Source organism: Gopherus evgoodei, chromosome 20, assembly GCF_007399415.2.
Source record: "Gopherus evgoodei ecotype Sinaloan lineage chromosome 20, rGopEvg1_v1.p, whole genome shotgun sequence".
NCBI lineage: Eukaryota > Metazoa > Chordata > Testudines > Testudinidae > Gopherus > Gopherus evgoodei.
Window position 1 is genome coordinate 10,370,047 of NC_044341.1, and position 13,723 is coordinate 10,383,769.

Consider the following 13,723-nt stretch of genomic DNA (forward strand, 5'->3'; position numbering starts at 1 on the left):
TTTAAAGGGAGACTGGGGCTAGATCCAGCCTTCTTTGTTGGCTTGTGTGCAACTCAATCAGTAGTGACTGGTATAATTCAGTTAGAAGCTTTGTGCTTGTACAAATATCCAGAATACCAGACTGGAGCAGCTGTTGTATTTCCAAGTTAATCTAAGCCTGCCCATGCTTTCTTGGTCCTCTTACAAGTTACTTTGCCCCAGTGCCCTCAAGCAAGTGCTCTTATTGCAACAGAGTATTCTGGCACGGTCTCTGAGTAACTCTCTCTGCAGTTACACTGGGGAAAGGAGCAGAGGAGGGCTGATGCCATGCCAGTCTGTCTCTTGCACAGTGGGGCTTTCCTGTTACATGGTGCAGGAGAGCTGGAAATTCTCCCCCCGCCACCTTTCCTGTAGTTCTGAGTCATGAATAGGCCTGCAGCTTTATGTGAAGAAGGAAATGGGGCCACCTAGTGCTGTATTAGTACATTTCGTTTGTCAGAGTTTCACAGACATCAGATAATCAGTCTGGGATGTTTGGGTTTTTAACAGAAAAAAGAGCAAAAACAAGATGAGCCCAAAGATGTCTCAGTGAAATCCTGTGAGAACCAAACGGACTCTCCAGAGCCCAGCAAACAGGTAATGTGTTCCCAGAGACTTTGTCAGTTCTGAGGAGGGGGAAGTGTGCATCTGAACAACGTTGAAGGGGCCTCTCATTATGTGGGGGAGTGTGCCACCTCAATGGTGTGGAGTGTCCTCTGGGAGAGCATGCACTGGAGGTCTTCAGTGCTTCTGCCAGCTTTACTCCTTGTCCATTTGGAGAGTGCAACAGATTCTCAAAGACATTCCCTAATTTTTAAAAAATCTGATGCTTTAAAAGGAAATCTTTGCCTTCTAATTCTGGACTGGATCTGCGTGGAGTGTCTTGGCCATCAAACACATAATTAACTGGAAAATCCCATCTGAATTTAAAGAGCCGTTCTTACTAGTGAAATGTATGTGTAGGCTTAAAAACCTCTTTACTGATGCTTAAATTGTCTGTTTAGGAGACAGATGATGAGGAAGAAGATGAGAAGGATAAAGGAAAACTTAAACCAAACTCTGGGAATGGGGCTGATCTTCCAAACTATAGGTGGACACAGACCCTTTCTGAACTGGATGTAAGTGCTGCCTTTGATTGGGGATGTGAGGAATTTTAGCCTTGAAACTTGAGGGCAGGCAACAGCTCCACAGTTCATAGCAGTGATCAGCTAGTTCAATGATATGCTTTGTATTGTGGTTATCCAAGAAGATAACAGTAACAGTGTTCAGCTGTAGCACACCCATGGAGGGAGAGAGCTTGGCAGATAAGATGCTTTGAGGCCCTTTTGTCATCCTGCCTCAATCTTGACCTTGTTGAAGTGAGACAGCACTCATATTTTTCTCATCCTGTGTGACCCACTTGAGACCTGTCAGGCACCATCTTGCCAGATTTCTGCTTCAGCCCCCACAGAATCCATATATTTAATGCACAATGAGCATGTCCTGCACTGGCATATACCTTGTAGCTCAGATGAACTCAAGATAGAGAGTCTTGGAGCAGTAACACAAGGGGAAGTGAGAGAGCTCTCTGATCCCTCCTTCTCTCTCTCTCTCCTGTTCAGCTCGCCATACCATTCAAGGTGAACTTCCGACTGAAGGGGAAGGATGTGGTGGTGGACATTCAAAGACAGCACCTGAAAGTGGGGCTGAAGGGTCACCCCCCAGTGATTGAAGGAGACCTATACAATGAAGTGAAGGTGGAGGAGAGCTCCTGGCTGATTGAGGATGGTAAAATAGTCACCGTGCACCTGGAGAAGGTAAGAGCATAAATGCCATACTGGGTCAGACCAGTGATCCATCTACACAGTATTTTGAGACCGTTCTTCATGGCTTGTCTACACTTAAAATGGTGCAGCAGTGGGTACTCCACCTCCCCGAGAGGAGGTAGCTAGGTCAACAGGAGAATTCTCCCATCGATCTAACACTGTCTGCACACTGGGGTTAGGTTCATTTCATCGCATCGCTCAGGGGGTGTGGATTTTTTTACTGTGACATAGTTATACTGACCTAATTTCCTAGCGTAGACCAGGCCTCAGTTTTGTCACCTAAAAAGAACTGTTCAGGTCTGGAACTCTCTCTCACATCCTGTACAAGGTACAGCAGGGTGAAATAGTGATAGCATTCAGGCTCATGTCTGTTATACATCCCCCAGAGCGCCAGGAACCTTGAGAATTAAGATTGTATTTCCCTTCCTGTTCTTTGGTACAGTATTGCTTGAGCCTATATACTGCTCCACTTAGGGATATCAGAGTATTGAGGACTGGAGTCTGACCAGATTTTCAGCTGTAACTTTTAATCGATCCATGTTCCTGGAGTGATCACTCATTCTTTGAGAATGGAGTCAGCTTTTCTTTTAAAGTTGAGTGCATTATCAGAGTGAAGTGCTGGTCTGTCTTTCACCTGTGGTATGTGAACATTGGGCACAGTTGGTGTGTCATGTGCTGGCAGGTCTCAGTGTGGCATTGTTCATTTTATGTCATTTCAGTTGTAGTTGATTTAATAATAGGAACATGGGTTTGCCCATTCTGGATGCTGTCTCCCTGCAGATTGTTGCTACCAGTGGTAATTCCTGCCATTTGGGATTAAACTGAGGTGGTTGAGAATGGGAAAAAGCAGCCTTATATCCAGGCTTTATCTTCTGATGGGCATTGTCAGTTAAGGGCTACACGAGCTGGGTTTGATTCCAGCAACTCTCTTTCTTTGTAACAAAAAAGTAACCTCCCTAAATATCCCATATGAGCATTTCCAGAGAACCTGCTGTTTGTGAAATGTTCTTTACCGCCGCCTCTCCTTTTTAGATCAACAAGATGGAATGGTGGAGCAAGCTAGTCCCCACGGACCCAGAAATCAACACCAAGAAAATTAACCCAGAGAACTCCAAGGTAATATCTGTTTGTCATCCCATGAGCCATAGTGAACAGGGGCTGAGACCTTGATCACAAGTTGATTACAGCATTCTTAAACCTTCTGGCCTCTACCATGTATTCACTCTGCAAGCAACGTAAATGGGGCCAAAGGACACAGAATCCAAAGGGGATGAAGACTTGGGAGAAATAGTGATCTGTGAAACTATGAGAAGCGTGGCAGGCAACTCTTCATGCTGCCTCATGAGAGACTTGGGCTGAATTAGAAGTGGGACTGTCGAATTTCTTGTGTCCAGGGAAAACAAGGTATAAAAATTTGTCACTGCCCATGGTGACAATGTTGCATTAGTCTGAGAAGAAATCTCTGCTCTGAGTAAGGAAAACCCCTTTCCCTGACTTCATATACCATGCGTACAATGTTACTCCAGAAAAGTTTGCTCCTATAGAATCCATTGAGTGTTCACCTGGAGAGGTGTAGGGAGCATGTTAAAAGAAACATGAGGAGACACGGTGCCTCCTCATGAACAGTATTTTGGATCAGAGTATGACTGTAACTGAATACTTGTGAGTGACTTTGTGAGTGTATTCCCTGACTGGGGGTATGGATGGCATAACTAGAAAGAGGTGATCTAGCATGTTAAATAATTCAAAAGCATGAGATTGTGTTGGCTACTTGAATGCTCCCCTACCATGCAATCTGATCCAGCAAAACCTTACTGCAGTGAGTGCAGTTGGATTTACAGGTCAGTTTCTATATAAGTAGGTCTGTAGTTTGCATGCTGTGGTGCACTGAAACTTTACTATCTTAGTTCACTATAAGCAGAGGTTCTGTATGCAGGTCATGGGGCCTGTGGTTTGTTCCTCCATCTATAACAGAATCTCCTTGGGTTTTAGTTGTCAGACCTGGACAGTGAAACTCGCAGCATGGTGGAGAAAATGATGTATGATCAACGTCAGAAATCCATGGGACTCCCCACATCTGATGAACAGAAGAAGCAGGATATATTGAAAAAGTGCGTAGAGAGAATTCATCCATGGGTACTTCCTTCCCCACCTCCCTTGAGCAATTGTGTGTGACAGCCATATGTCATGGAGTAATAGGAGCGGGGAGAATGACTGATGGCGCGTGAGACGGGTTTGGCATTGGAGCCTGTCTGCATTCACTTGCAGAATTCAGTTGAAATGTTTTTGACATTGACCCTCAGTGTTGGGATGGGAACATACTGAATTGTGCTGTGTTGTTCAGCCCTGCTGTAGGGCTATCTTCAAGTGCAGAGAGTGAGACACAGTAGGTGGTGTCTGAGCTGGGAGGTATTGTCTCTATGGAGCCACTGAGATCGTGTAAAAGCTCATTAATCTCCCTCAATCTAGTAGCCCAGATAATCTTTCCTCCCCCACACATCCTACATTAGACAGCTGTCTCCAAGCCAATAGCACTTTATATCTTTATAGCCCTGTTTCACGTAACTGCACCTTGGAGTTCCTGTGAGTAACTTTCCTGCCAAGGCCATGTGGGGTCAGTGCCCACATCTGCTGGGGATGAGAGGAAGGGTAACTGTGGATCATGCAGCTTCCCCTTGTAAGTGCAAAACTGCCTCTTTTCCTTGGGGTGAAAAAAGGATTAGTGTAGCAGGACAGTTTCTCCTGCTACCATCTCACCTTGCTTGGTTTTTCTGCACAGATGCAGACTTTACTGGCAGTACTATCTGATATAGTTTTTTGATCAGCACCATAGGGGCTTGTTCAGGCTAAAGGTCCTTCAGGTTTATGTGCCGTGTGCTTCTAGTGAGATGACTTGTCGTTCCAAAACGTACATCAGACCCTAAACTGAAACTATCTCCCCTCACTGCTCAGGAAGAATCTGGGCTTGCCCTTGCTTCGCTGAGCAGTGTAGACAGGATCTCTTGTACACAAGATCACTTGTTGAATGTTCTCCATAAGTTTACTCCCAATGTTCTTTGACTGGTGCAGAATGGGCATGACGTTTAGACTGTCTGGCCCATAGTGGGCTTTGTCAATGTCCAGCTAGATTCCTGCTCTCTGCCAACAAAGTCCCCTCTGCTGACATACAGCTTACTGGAGCTGGGTTTCTGTGCTATCCTTCTCTTGCTACTGTTTTCACTATCACAGTAGCAGAGACATCCCCAGTAATATGTATGACTAAGTAATATGTCTTAAGTTTAGAACAGAATCCCCTCACCCCCATTATCAACATTGCAGCTGCTACGTGTCTGGCCTAAAGGTAATAGTTCCCAAGGGTGTGTCCCATTAATAACCGTTGCTCGTTTACACCTGTTGGCCTTGATGACTGGGTAATGTTACTGATATTACTAACAGGAGCAGGAAGGAATGAGGTGGTGTCCAAAGTTCCTTGCATGGAAAGCTCTGCAAATCAACATGGCTAATGTGAGACCTGCAGGCCTGGGGAAGGGGAGGGTAGCAGCCATCATGGTAGCAAGTGAAAGTGACAGCAGAGAGGGTATTGCTGTCGTCCTCCTATGTGGAAGAGGGGATTAATGCGTTCCCACTATACAGGAGCTGTTGTGAGGATAGACTGAACAGTGCCTAGGAAATGGTGTGTGTGTGTGATGTTGCAGAGTAGCATGCAGCCTGCTTAGCTCGTTCACTTGTGCACTTTTCTTTCTTGCAGGTTCATGGAGCAGCATCCAGAAATGGACTTTTCAAAGGCTAAATTCAACTGAGCCCCTCTTGTTCCCCCTCCACTCCCTTCAGACAGGCCATGGAATGGGACAGGATGTGCATGGGTCGGAGGGAGTGAAGGGTCATCTCCTGACCTTGGGCGAGTAAACACACCTGTCATCCCCAAATGAACTTGCCATGGAAGCAGCTTCATGACTGGCATCCCCTGTTGTCAGTCCAGCACAATGCAAGGCCCTTGTATCAGTTTGCAGCAGCAGCGCCTGTCAGACACGTAGCCAGCTGGCTCCCATTTATATAGACCGCAAGGACCTTGCTTGGTGGAGAGGAGGGGGTAAAGCAAGTCAGGCTAAGCAAGACTGTCACTTGCCTCTTGAGGACCCCTTAGCCCCAGTTCTTGGTTAAGAACCAGTCTAGTTATGACAGGAGTGGAGCTGATGCAGCTGTCCTCCCAACTCCTGCTTTGAAACTGAGCAGTTGGAGCTTTTATGGGCAAAATTCCATCTTCTGTCTCCCCCTGATCCTCTCTCCCTGATGTACCTGCTCCAAAGCAAGCTGCATCTGTAAAACTCTTATAGGACATAGCACCCTGGCTAGGACCCTCCCTGCTATGTTTATTAGGCAAATTGACGCAGAGGGTGGATCAGCTGTGGCATTTGGGGTATTGGTCCTACCTTCAGTAATACAGCGCTGTTCACAGTGGGTGAGTCCCTTAACTCTTTCTGTGTGACTGCTCTGCTCTCCTGTAGGAACAGTTGGCTTGTTTTATAACGCTTTCCTAGCCTTCATCTGTTTGTCGAGGAGGGTGCCCCAATAAGACCTGCCTTCACCCTTGGTCTTTGGAGTAGAGGCTAATGTGCCAATTAAACTCCATTTTATCTACAACAGAGAAGGATTTTACTCCTGGTCCACACGGATACAAATCCATTTCAGTTATCAGAGGACATTGCTCCACTAGTCACCACACTGCTGCTCAGATTAGTTGGGAAGGGGCTTTGCGGCCTTTCTAACTCGGGGGAGGTGCTAGAGCTTAATCGTGCCTGGGGAGCAAGGAGGGGCCAGTGGCTGATTTGGCCGCTGAGTGGGATTGGCTCAGTCTGTTGTTGGGCCTGGTGAAAATGGGACAAGTGGATCGCTATGGACTTCAGGTGAGAGGTCACTAAAGTGACAGAGGGGTGTGTGGAAATTCTGCTAGCCAGCTGAATGAGCAGCACCGAGGCTGATCAGCAAAGGGAGGGGTGGATGGTATCTATTGGGTGTCTGGGGAGGTGTGGATGGTAGGCAGGACGGAGCCCTCTGGGCAGTGACAGCTCTTGCTGGAGGTTTGATCTCTCCACCTATTTCAAGTTAGTGTTTTCCAAGAGGCCTCCTCTCTTCCACCTGTTGATTGGCCAGCAAGTGTCCCCTGCGTTCTCTCCAGAATGTTGCTGACTCGAGTAACTTGTTTTCTGCATGTTCATATCATTGTTAAAGCTGCACTTGTGAAATAAAGGCAATATGCTGATTGGGGAGCAGCTTGCCTGAGGCTGGGCAGTCACCTCTGACTTGTCACTAAGTGAAGCACACAGCTGGGGTGTGATTGAGCCTGGCTCCAGCTCGTACACTTTAGCCCGGGCTGGCCAAAGGCCCTATTTGGCCTACCCTCTGCCTGTAGCAGCTCCCTGCCTGATCAGTGCTGCGCCTGTGAAAAAGAGGCTTGGTGCATAATATGGTACGGAGGTTTCTTTTTGCCATGCACATTGCTGTGCAGGAACTAGGCCTGAGCCCTGGTGTGGTTATGGAGTGAGAGCAAGTCTATTTCTCACATCTGCTGCCTGTGTGACTTTCCCCCTATATCAGATGGAGTGGAAAAGTTGCCTTTTGGTATCACTGGAGGGGCTAGTCAAACTGACAGAAGAGGCAGGTTGGGCAAAGGGGTAAAGTCCCCTCTGCCCCGTGCCTGGGCTGTTTGTTTTCAGTTTGAAGCAGTGGGACACGGTGGCTTATTTGCACTCAGCTGAGCCAAGGCCAGTCTGTTCTATCTCAGCTTTTGTACATTTTGGCCCTACACGTCAGTGCTGCCTGTACAATCCCCTACAGCAGCAGCCTTGTAACTGAGAACGTGGAGCTGGGCAGCTGCTGCTCTCCAATATTCATTGGGCAAGGGTGTTTCCTTACACTTTCTGCCTAAGCTTCAAACCCTGCTGGCCAGGCTATGCTGTAGCTTCACAACCAGTTAACTTCAGTGAGGGCAGACAGGAAGATAAGTGTGCAGACATACAGGAAAAAGTATTTCAGGGTCTTTTAATAAAACTGACTGGGCCAGCCACTACCATGACACACATAAGCATTATTTCTCTCTCCTGTGCAGACTGAGTAACTATGTTAAGTTCCTGGATTGTATGGCTTATAGATGCTAACTGTTCTGCCCAGTTCTGTTCCTGGAGTACAGCAGGCAAAAAAATCAGGTCAGTATATCTGCAGCTCTTCAGGCTGCTCTGAGGCATGTGGGTTGAGAGCCTACCCTGACTGAACTGCAGTGCAGAGAGGAGAGAGAGAGTCACTGAGGGCAGGTGCCTGCCTGGTTCTGTCTGTCCCTCGAGGTGGGAGAACAGCAGGAGCAATGAGAAAGACAAAGCTAGCCTCCATGCTAGCACCAGGCTTAGCTTCCAGCCTTCGGCCCCTCCCAATGAGCCAAGTATAGGCACATGGGAGGCCATACCTGCCTGTAGCACCACCCTCCTCGAACCATGTCCTCAGTTCACCAGCACCACTTCATCCCCCACTGGAGAAATCCGAGTTCTGTCACCCTGTTTGGTTGAGGGAAGTAGGGTCAGATCACGGGGGGAGGAGGAGGAAGATGGATGAGCAAATGGCATCTCTTGCTTCCAATAGTGCAAACCCCACATGAGAGCAGGAGTCAGTCCACAGCAAGCAGGGCTCTAACATCCATATGCAGGCACAAGAATATTTATTGCTAACCCAGCAGTGAAAATAAGTAGATCAAAGGTAGCAAAAGTCATTGTGATGTAATTGTCTATAGAACTGAAGTGAGAAACCTTTAGACAGGCACCTGCTCTTAATTTTTTTTTAAACACAGAGCCTCTTATTTTGATTGAGACAATTCCTGATACTGAACTTAGCAACTGTTCTTGTTTACTTCACGACTGTTGGGGTACAAAACCCATCTTATACAGCACATGATGGTGGTGAACCTTAACCATACTCTTAAGATATTCCTCAATTTTCTAGTCCAGTCTGGCTCTAGAATTCCCATTTTATAAGTGCCAACCAGCTACAGCACCACCCTATCACAGCAGACCAAATACAGTTGAAGACCACAGTGGCAGAAACAGATGCCATCTTAGAGGTGGGTGCTGTTGATTCCGGGGAATAGTTCTGCTTTATTATTCATGTGTGCAGGGAGATTTACTCCCCCATGAGAATGAACCTGCTTCAGTTATGGGAATAGCAGAGGCTACCCTCCTAGGTTGTTTGTGAATCAAAGCTTGGCTTTAGGCCTGAACCCCTGGACTTTAACCCTTCCAGCCAGCGGAATGGAAGGTGTTTCTCCCTGCTGACCTTGTCCTGTGCCACCACTGAGCTGTCAATGACTCCCACCAGGGAAAGATCAATAAAAACAACATCCCTTCCCCCACTGAGTGTGTCATGCTGGAGTGAAATAAACCAAAGCAGAGAAAGGAGGTTTCTGGTTCCAAGCAGCTGTGAAGGTGGATCCACAATTGCAGACCCTAAGTGGTCTAGTTACATGTGTCATAGACACTTCCTATGACTACGAGTGATAGGCTCCCAAAAGCCCTGTTACATCTGCGGAAAAACATTTCCAGAGCTAAACTGTCAGCAGTGCCTGGTATAGACCTCCACCAGTACAGGGGGAAAGAATCTGGAGGGGGGCACCTAGCCTTTTAACTGCTATGCTACAAAAGCCATCAATCACCCGGGTCTGTGCTGCCACCCCTTGGCAAAGAAAGGAGCATTCAGCGCACAAGTATGTTAATACTAGTCACCATTCTCAAGCAGGTTTAACTTGAAAGGTGGTTTTCAAGATAGGGGCAATGTCCCTGAGGCTCTCTGCCCTGCTGTGGCCGCTTAGACTGCACGCAGGAAGCACAACACAATCAATCATCCTGTGACAGGCGCTGGAGTTGCCTAAGACAAGTTTGCCTCTGAGCAATAGAACTGTACAGAAAGCAGACAGGGGAGCTAGCTGTGCATAGGTGACATAAGAGCAGGAACAACAGAAGCAGCCCAAGACCCAAGAAGGATCTCGAGCTTTTGGGTTCAGGGTTCAACAATAGTTCCTTAGGTCAGCAAGTGACTATGCCTTTGGAGGGGTCCTGCAACTCTTCGGCTAGGTCTACCCTGCAGCTGGGAGCGAGGGTAGAGACACTCCCTAGCAGGGCTCAAGCTAGTGTGCTAGCAATAGCCAGGTAACCACTGCAGCTCTGACTCTGAAGCTCCAGCCCAAGCTGCGATGTCCATGCTACCTTTACTGCGCTAGCTCAGGCCCTGCTCAGGTCTGGCTGCCTGGACTGGGAGGCGCGCTCTCAGCTGCCATCCTCAGGCAGCCTCAGCTCGTCCTTCCCCACATATTTAGGCAAAGCCCTGAAGCCTCTTTGTAGAGGTGTTTCCAGACTGAAATACAATTTGCTCCCCCTATCACTTTCCTTTTTCTATCACCAGCCCCTGGCTCAGCTTTTTAAGCTACACATTAAATGGTCCGAGAAGCAGCCCAGGCAATGGTACCTTATAAACAGCAAAGCCCCGCAGAAGAACAAATACAAGGCATTTAAAATCACTGCTTATTAACTTGAACAGAGGCTGCAGCTCCCACTTTAAGGGGGGAAGCTAGTATAGACTGGGCTGCGAAAGAATCAAGGTAGAACAGTCCATTTTCCAGCATCACTTTTTGACTGCATGGAAAGAAACTATTCAATCATTTTCAAGAGGTGGGTGGGTGAGGAACACAGTGTTTTGTTGTTTTTCTTTGCATGTGCCAAACCATTAATTAAAAAACACAGACCAGAGTTAGGGTTGCTAACCCTCCAGGATTGTCCTGGAGTCTCCAGCAATTAAAGATTAATTAAAGATGTCATGTGATGAAACCTCCAGGAATATATTCAGTCAAAACTGCCAGCCTTAAGCAGAGTCTGTTCAGTCACAGGAAGGTCAGTCTCTTTTTGCTAACTTTAACAAAATAAAACTGAATTGCTGTCAAGAGGTTTGAAAGCAGGGGTCTGTGCATATGGAGTTGTTTTCACAAGGATGTTCTGGATTCATATGTATGCAGAGGGACACAGCCAGGCTGAAGGTGCTACCATGGTTGCTCGGATCAGTGACCTGCATGGTACTAGGTTTGTGCTAAGGACATAGTCATGGGACAGATCATAAAATCTCTGAAGAGCACCATTAGCTGGTTTTCCAATGGTGATTAAGACACATGCTCTGTGGAGACCTGCTTTTTATTTCATTGAAAACTTAACCAAAAAATCAAAATGTCAACGGTGAAATAAAGATGCTGACTCAAGCTCCCAAAAGGAAGTAAATTCACAGGTGGTTTTCCAACATGACCTCAACCCTAACTCCTCCTGATTTTAGCTGCATGCATGTTCATCATGAAGACCGGTTCCTGTTAAATGCACAGATATTTACGTAACTAACAGGTGTGAGACAATGGGATTGCACGGACACTTCGATTCATCATGAATCAGACTATCTTTTAAGGAAACACCCATAAGCTGAGGGGTTTGTGAGCTCTCAACTGAGGGGTGGGAAGAGGGAAATCCTCTCTCATGGGTGTTCATTTAGACATTGGAGGTAAATGTATGTTACAACCAGTCTGCCTAAAAATCCCCTTCCTCTGGTGTGGCTCAGCTCTTGGCCTCTTGTAGCATTATGGTACTAGCTCCCTAGTCACCATATGCTTCCCAAAAGATCACTTGCCCCATTCAGTACCATGCTCAATACTGAAACTCAGAGTGGAGCCAGATGCAGCAACTAAGGCTGACAATTGAATGACAAAACTTGTGTCTTTCAGAGGTGTTAAAAAAACCAAAAACACAACCGGGCAAGACAAAAGTTTTGCTGCGACAAGTACCAGTGTGAACAGTGTGGTGTTGGCAGGAGAGTTCGCCTGCCGACAATGCAAACGCTGCTCGCTGGGGGTGGAAGTTTGTCAGCAGGGGAGCCGACAAACAGCAGCTACGCTGCCTGACTTTTAGCAGCAGGGCTGTAGTGACACAGCCATGTCACTAAAAGATGTGTAGTGTAGACACAGGCTAAGAAATTGCTGGACTGACAAACATGACAACTCTTCTGGTAGCAAAAAAATGTTGCAAATTCATTCAACACCTAGGCATGAATGGGGAGAACACAGCAAACAAAAAACAAAGTGACACAGGCTTGGGAGTGAGAATTTCAAACACTCATGGCTATTCTACAAGGAACCAAGAAGTGAGATGGATGCATTGTCAGATCTTTATTTTAACAGGCTAAGGTGGCAGTAGACATCCTAGTTACTCCCTAGAAATATTCTTAGAACAGCAATTAATGAGGGTTTGGAACCAAGGGCGAGCTCGGTATGATTACATGGCTTTCTAGGGCAGGAACACGTTTCACCATGTGTGTGCACAGTGGGTAACTTGATGGGCTCCCCCATTTGTGGGTGAGGCCTGTAGTCACGGCTGCAGAATAAAGAAGTAATAACCTGAGTCACAGCTTTTCGGGTGGCCTGGTGTGTCAAAAATATGCCTGATCACTAGTACAAACCAAACAGCAATTCTGTGGCACTCAGCCGTTCCCACCACTCATTCAAAATAAGCTAACCCCAGTCAGGAAGTTGGCAACACAGAAGGGACACCTACTTGGGTCCCATAAAGCAGCTGGAAAGGAGGAGTACATGGCTAATCCTAGAGCAGCTTTTTGTGAGGGGGCTGCCCTGTGATTAGCTGGCTGCAAGCTGTCGGACCCTCTTCGAAACAGACTGGGATAGCGAAGACGACATTCTGTGGCCAGAGCACAGTTGCAGGACCCGGATTAGAAGGCTATTCAGAAAGCTGCCTGAAAGGCAGCTTCAGTTCCTGCCACTCAAGTGGAGCTGGCCATATTAGTTCTATATACCTGATGCCAGGGCCAGCTCCAGCTTTTTTGCCGCCCCAAGCATCAAAAAAATAAATAAATAAATAAATAAATAAAAAGCCGCGATCAGTGGCACTTCGGTGGCAGCTCTACTGTGCTGCTTCATTCTTTGTTGGCAATTCGGCAGCCAGTCCTTCCCTCTGAGAAGGACCGGCCGCCGAATTGCCACCGAAGAATGAATTAAATCCTGGTTGCCTGTTTGTTGATTTAAATCACGATTAAAATTGGTGATTCAAATAGTTTTGATTTAAAGAAAGACCCGATGTGCCGTCTCTTTCCCTTGGCCACCCCAAGCACCTGCTTCTTGCGCTGGTGCCTGGAGCCGGCCCTGCCTGTTGCCCTGGTTCACCATTAAAACAGCTCTGTTCACAAGCAAAGGTTCTTACCTGGCAGAGCCCGTCCAGCCAAGACCCACCGCCAGCCTAGAAGAAGGATTTTTTCCTCCCTTTATATTTTGTAAATGAAAATAAAGAACCTTAAAAAGGAAGGCTGTCTCCCTGCAGGCATCTGATGGGATATTTAGTGCTGGTGGAAGATGGCAGCTTGAGAGGCCTACAGTCAGATGTCCTCTACTTAGCCCAACAGGAACCATGCCAGTAAATGCAGTGCAAACATCTTTCCCTGGACTTCCACACGGAGGGCCTATCTGCAGGAGCAAGTGGGGAGTTTGGTCTCAATCTTTTGCCTCTCGAGACAGAGAACCATGGCTCCCAAATGGAACAGGGGGAGTTGTGCTGGGAATCACTGGCTTGACACCAATCAGCTTGTTTCACACCAGCCATGCAACAGTGGGGAGTTTTCAGTCCTGACTGTCAGCAGCACCATTCAAACGGCAACTTAATGTAGAAAGCTCCAGATCTCAGATCAGACTGAAAGGCTCCTAGCAACCTCTGACCCAGCAAAGGGGATTACACCCCTCCTGCCCCCCAAAAACTAACCATCATCCAAGCCAACAATCGGGTCTCACTCAATGAAGCCCACTGTCACTAGGAAGTGCCTTGCAAAGA

At 47.2% G+C, this 13,723-nt stretch overlaps 1 protein-coding gene across 2 annotated transcripts in view; it reads left to right on the top strand.

The window, feature by feature from the left end:
- Positions 1-13,723, top strand: part of NUDC (nuclear distribution C, dynein complex regulator) — a 34,998-nt gene that overhangs the window by 8,853 nt on the left and 12,422 nt on the right. The window contains exons 4-11 of one of the 2 annotated variants that reach the window (XR_003997284.1): positions 529-615; positions 1,023-1,136; positions 1,620-1,814; positions 2,856-2,939; positions 3,816-3,934; positions 5,572-5,940; positions 7,494-7,500; positions 10,316-10,321. Coding sequence is in view for 1 of the 2 variants with exons in the window: in XM_030538838.1 (XP_030394698.1) it covers positions 529-615; positions 1,023-1,136; positions 1,620-1,814; positions 2,856-2,939; positions 3,816-3,934; positions 5,572-5,623 (651 nt within the window). In the remaining variant the exon portion in view is untranslated. Of the gene's footprint in view, positions 1-528; positions 616-1,022; positions 1,137-1,619; positions 1,815-2,855; positions 2,940-3,815; positions 3,935-5,571; positions 7,273-7,493; positions 7,501-10,315; positions 10,322-13,723 lie in introns of those variants that run through there. The other variant, XM_030538838.1, reaches the window with a different exon arrangement.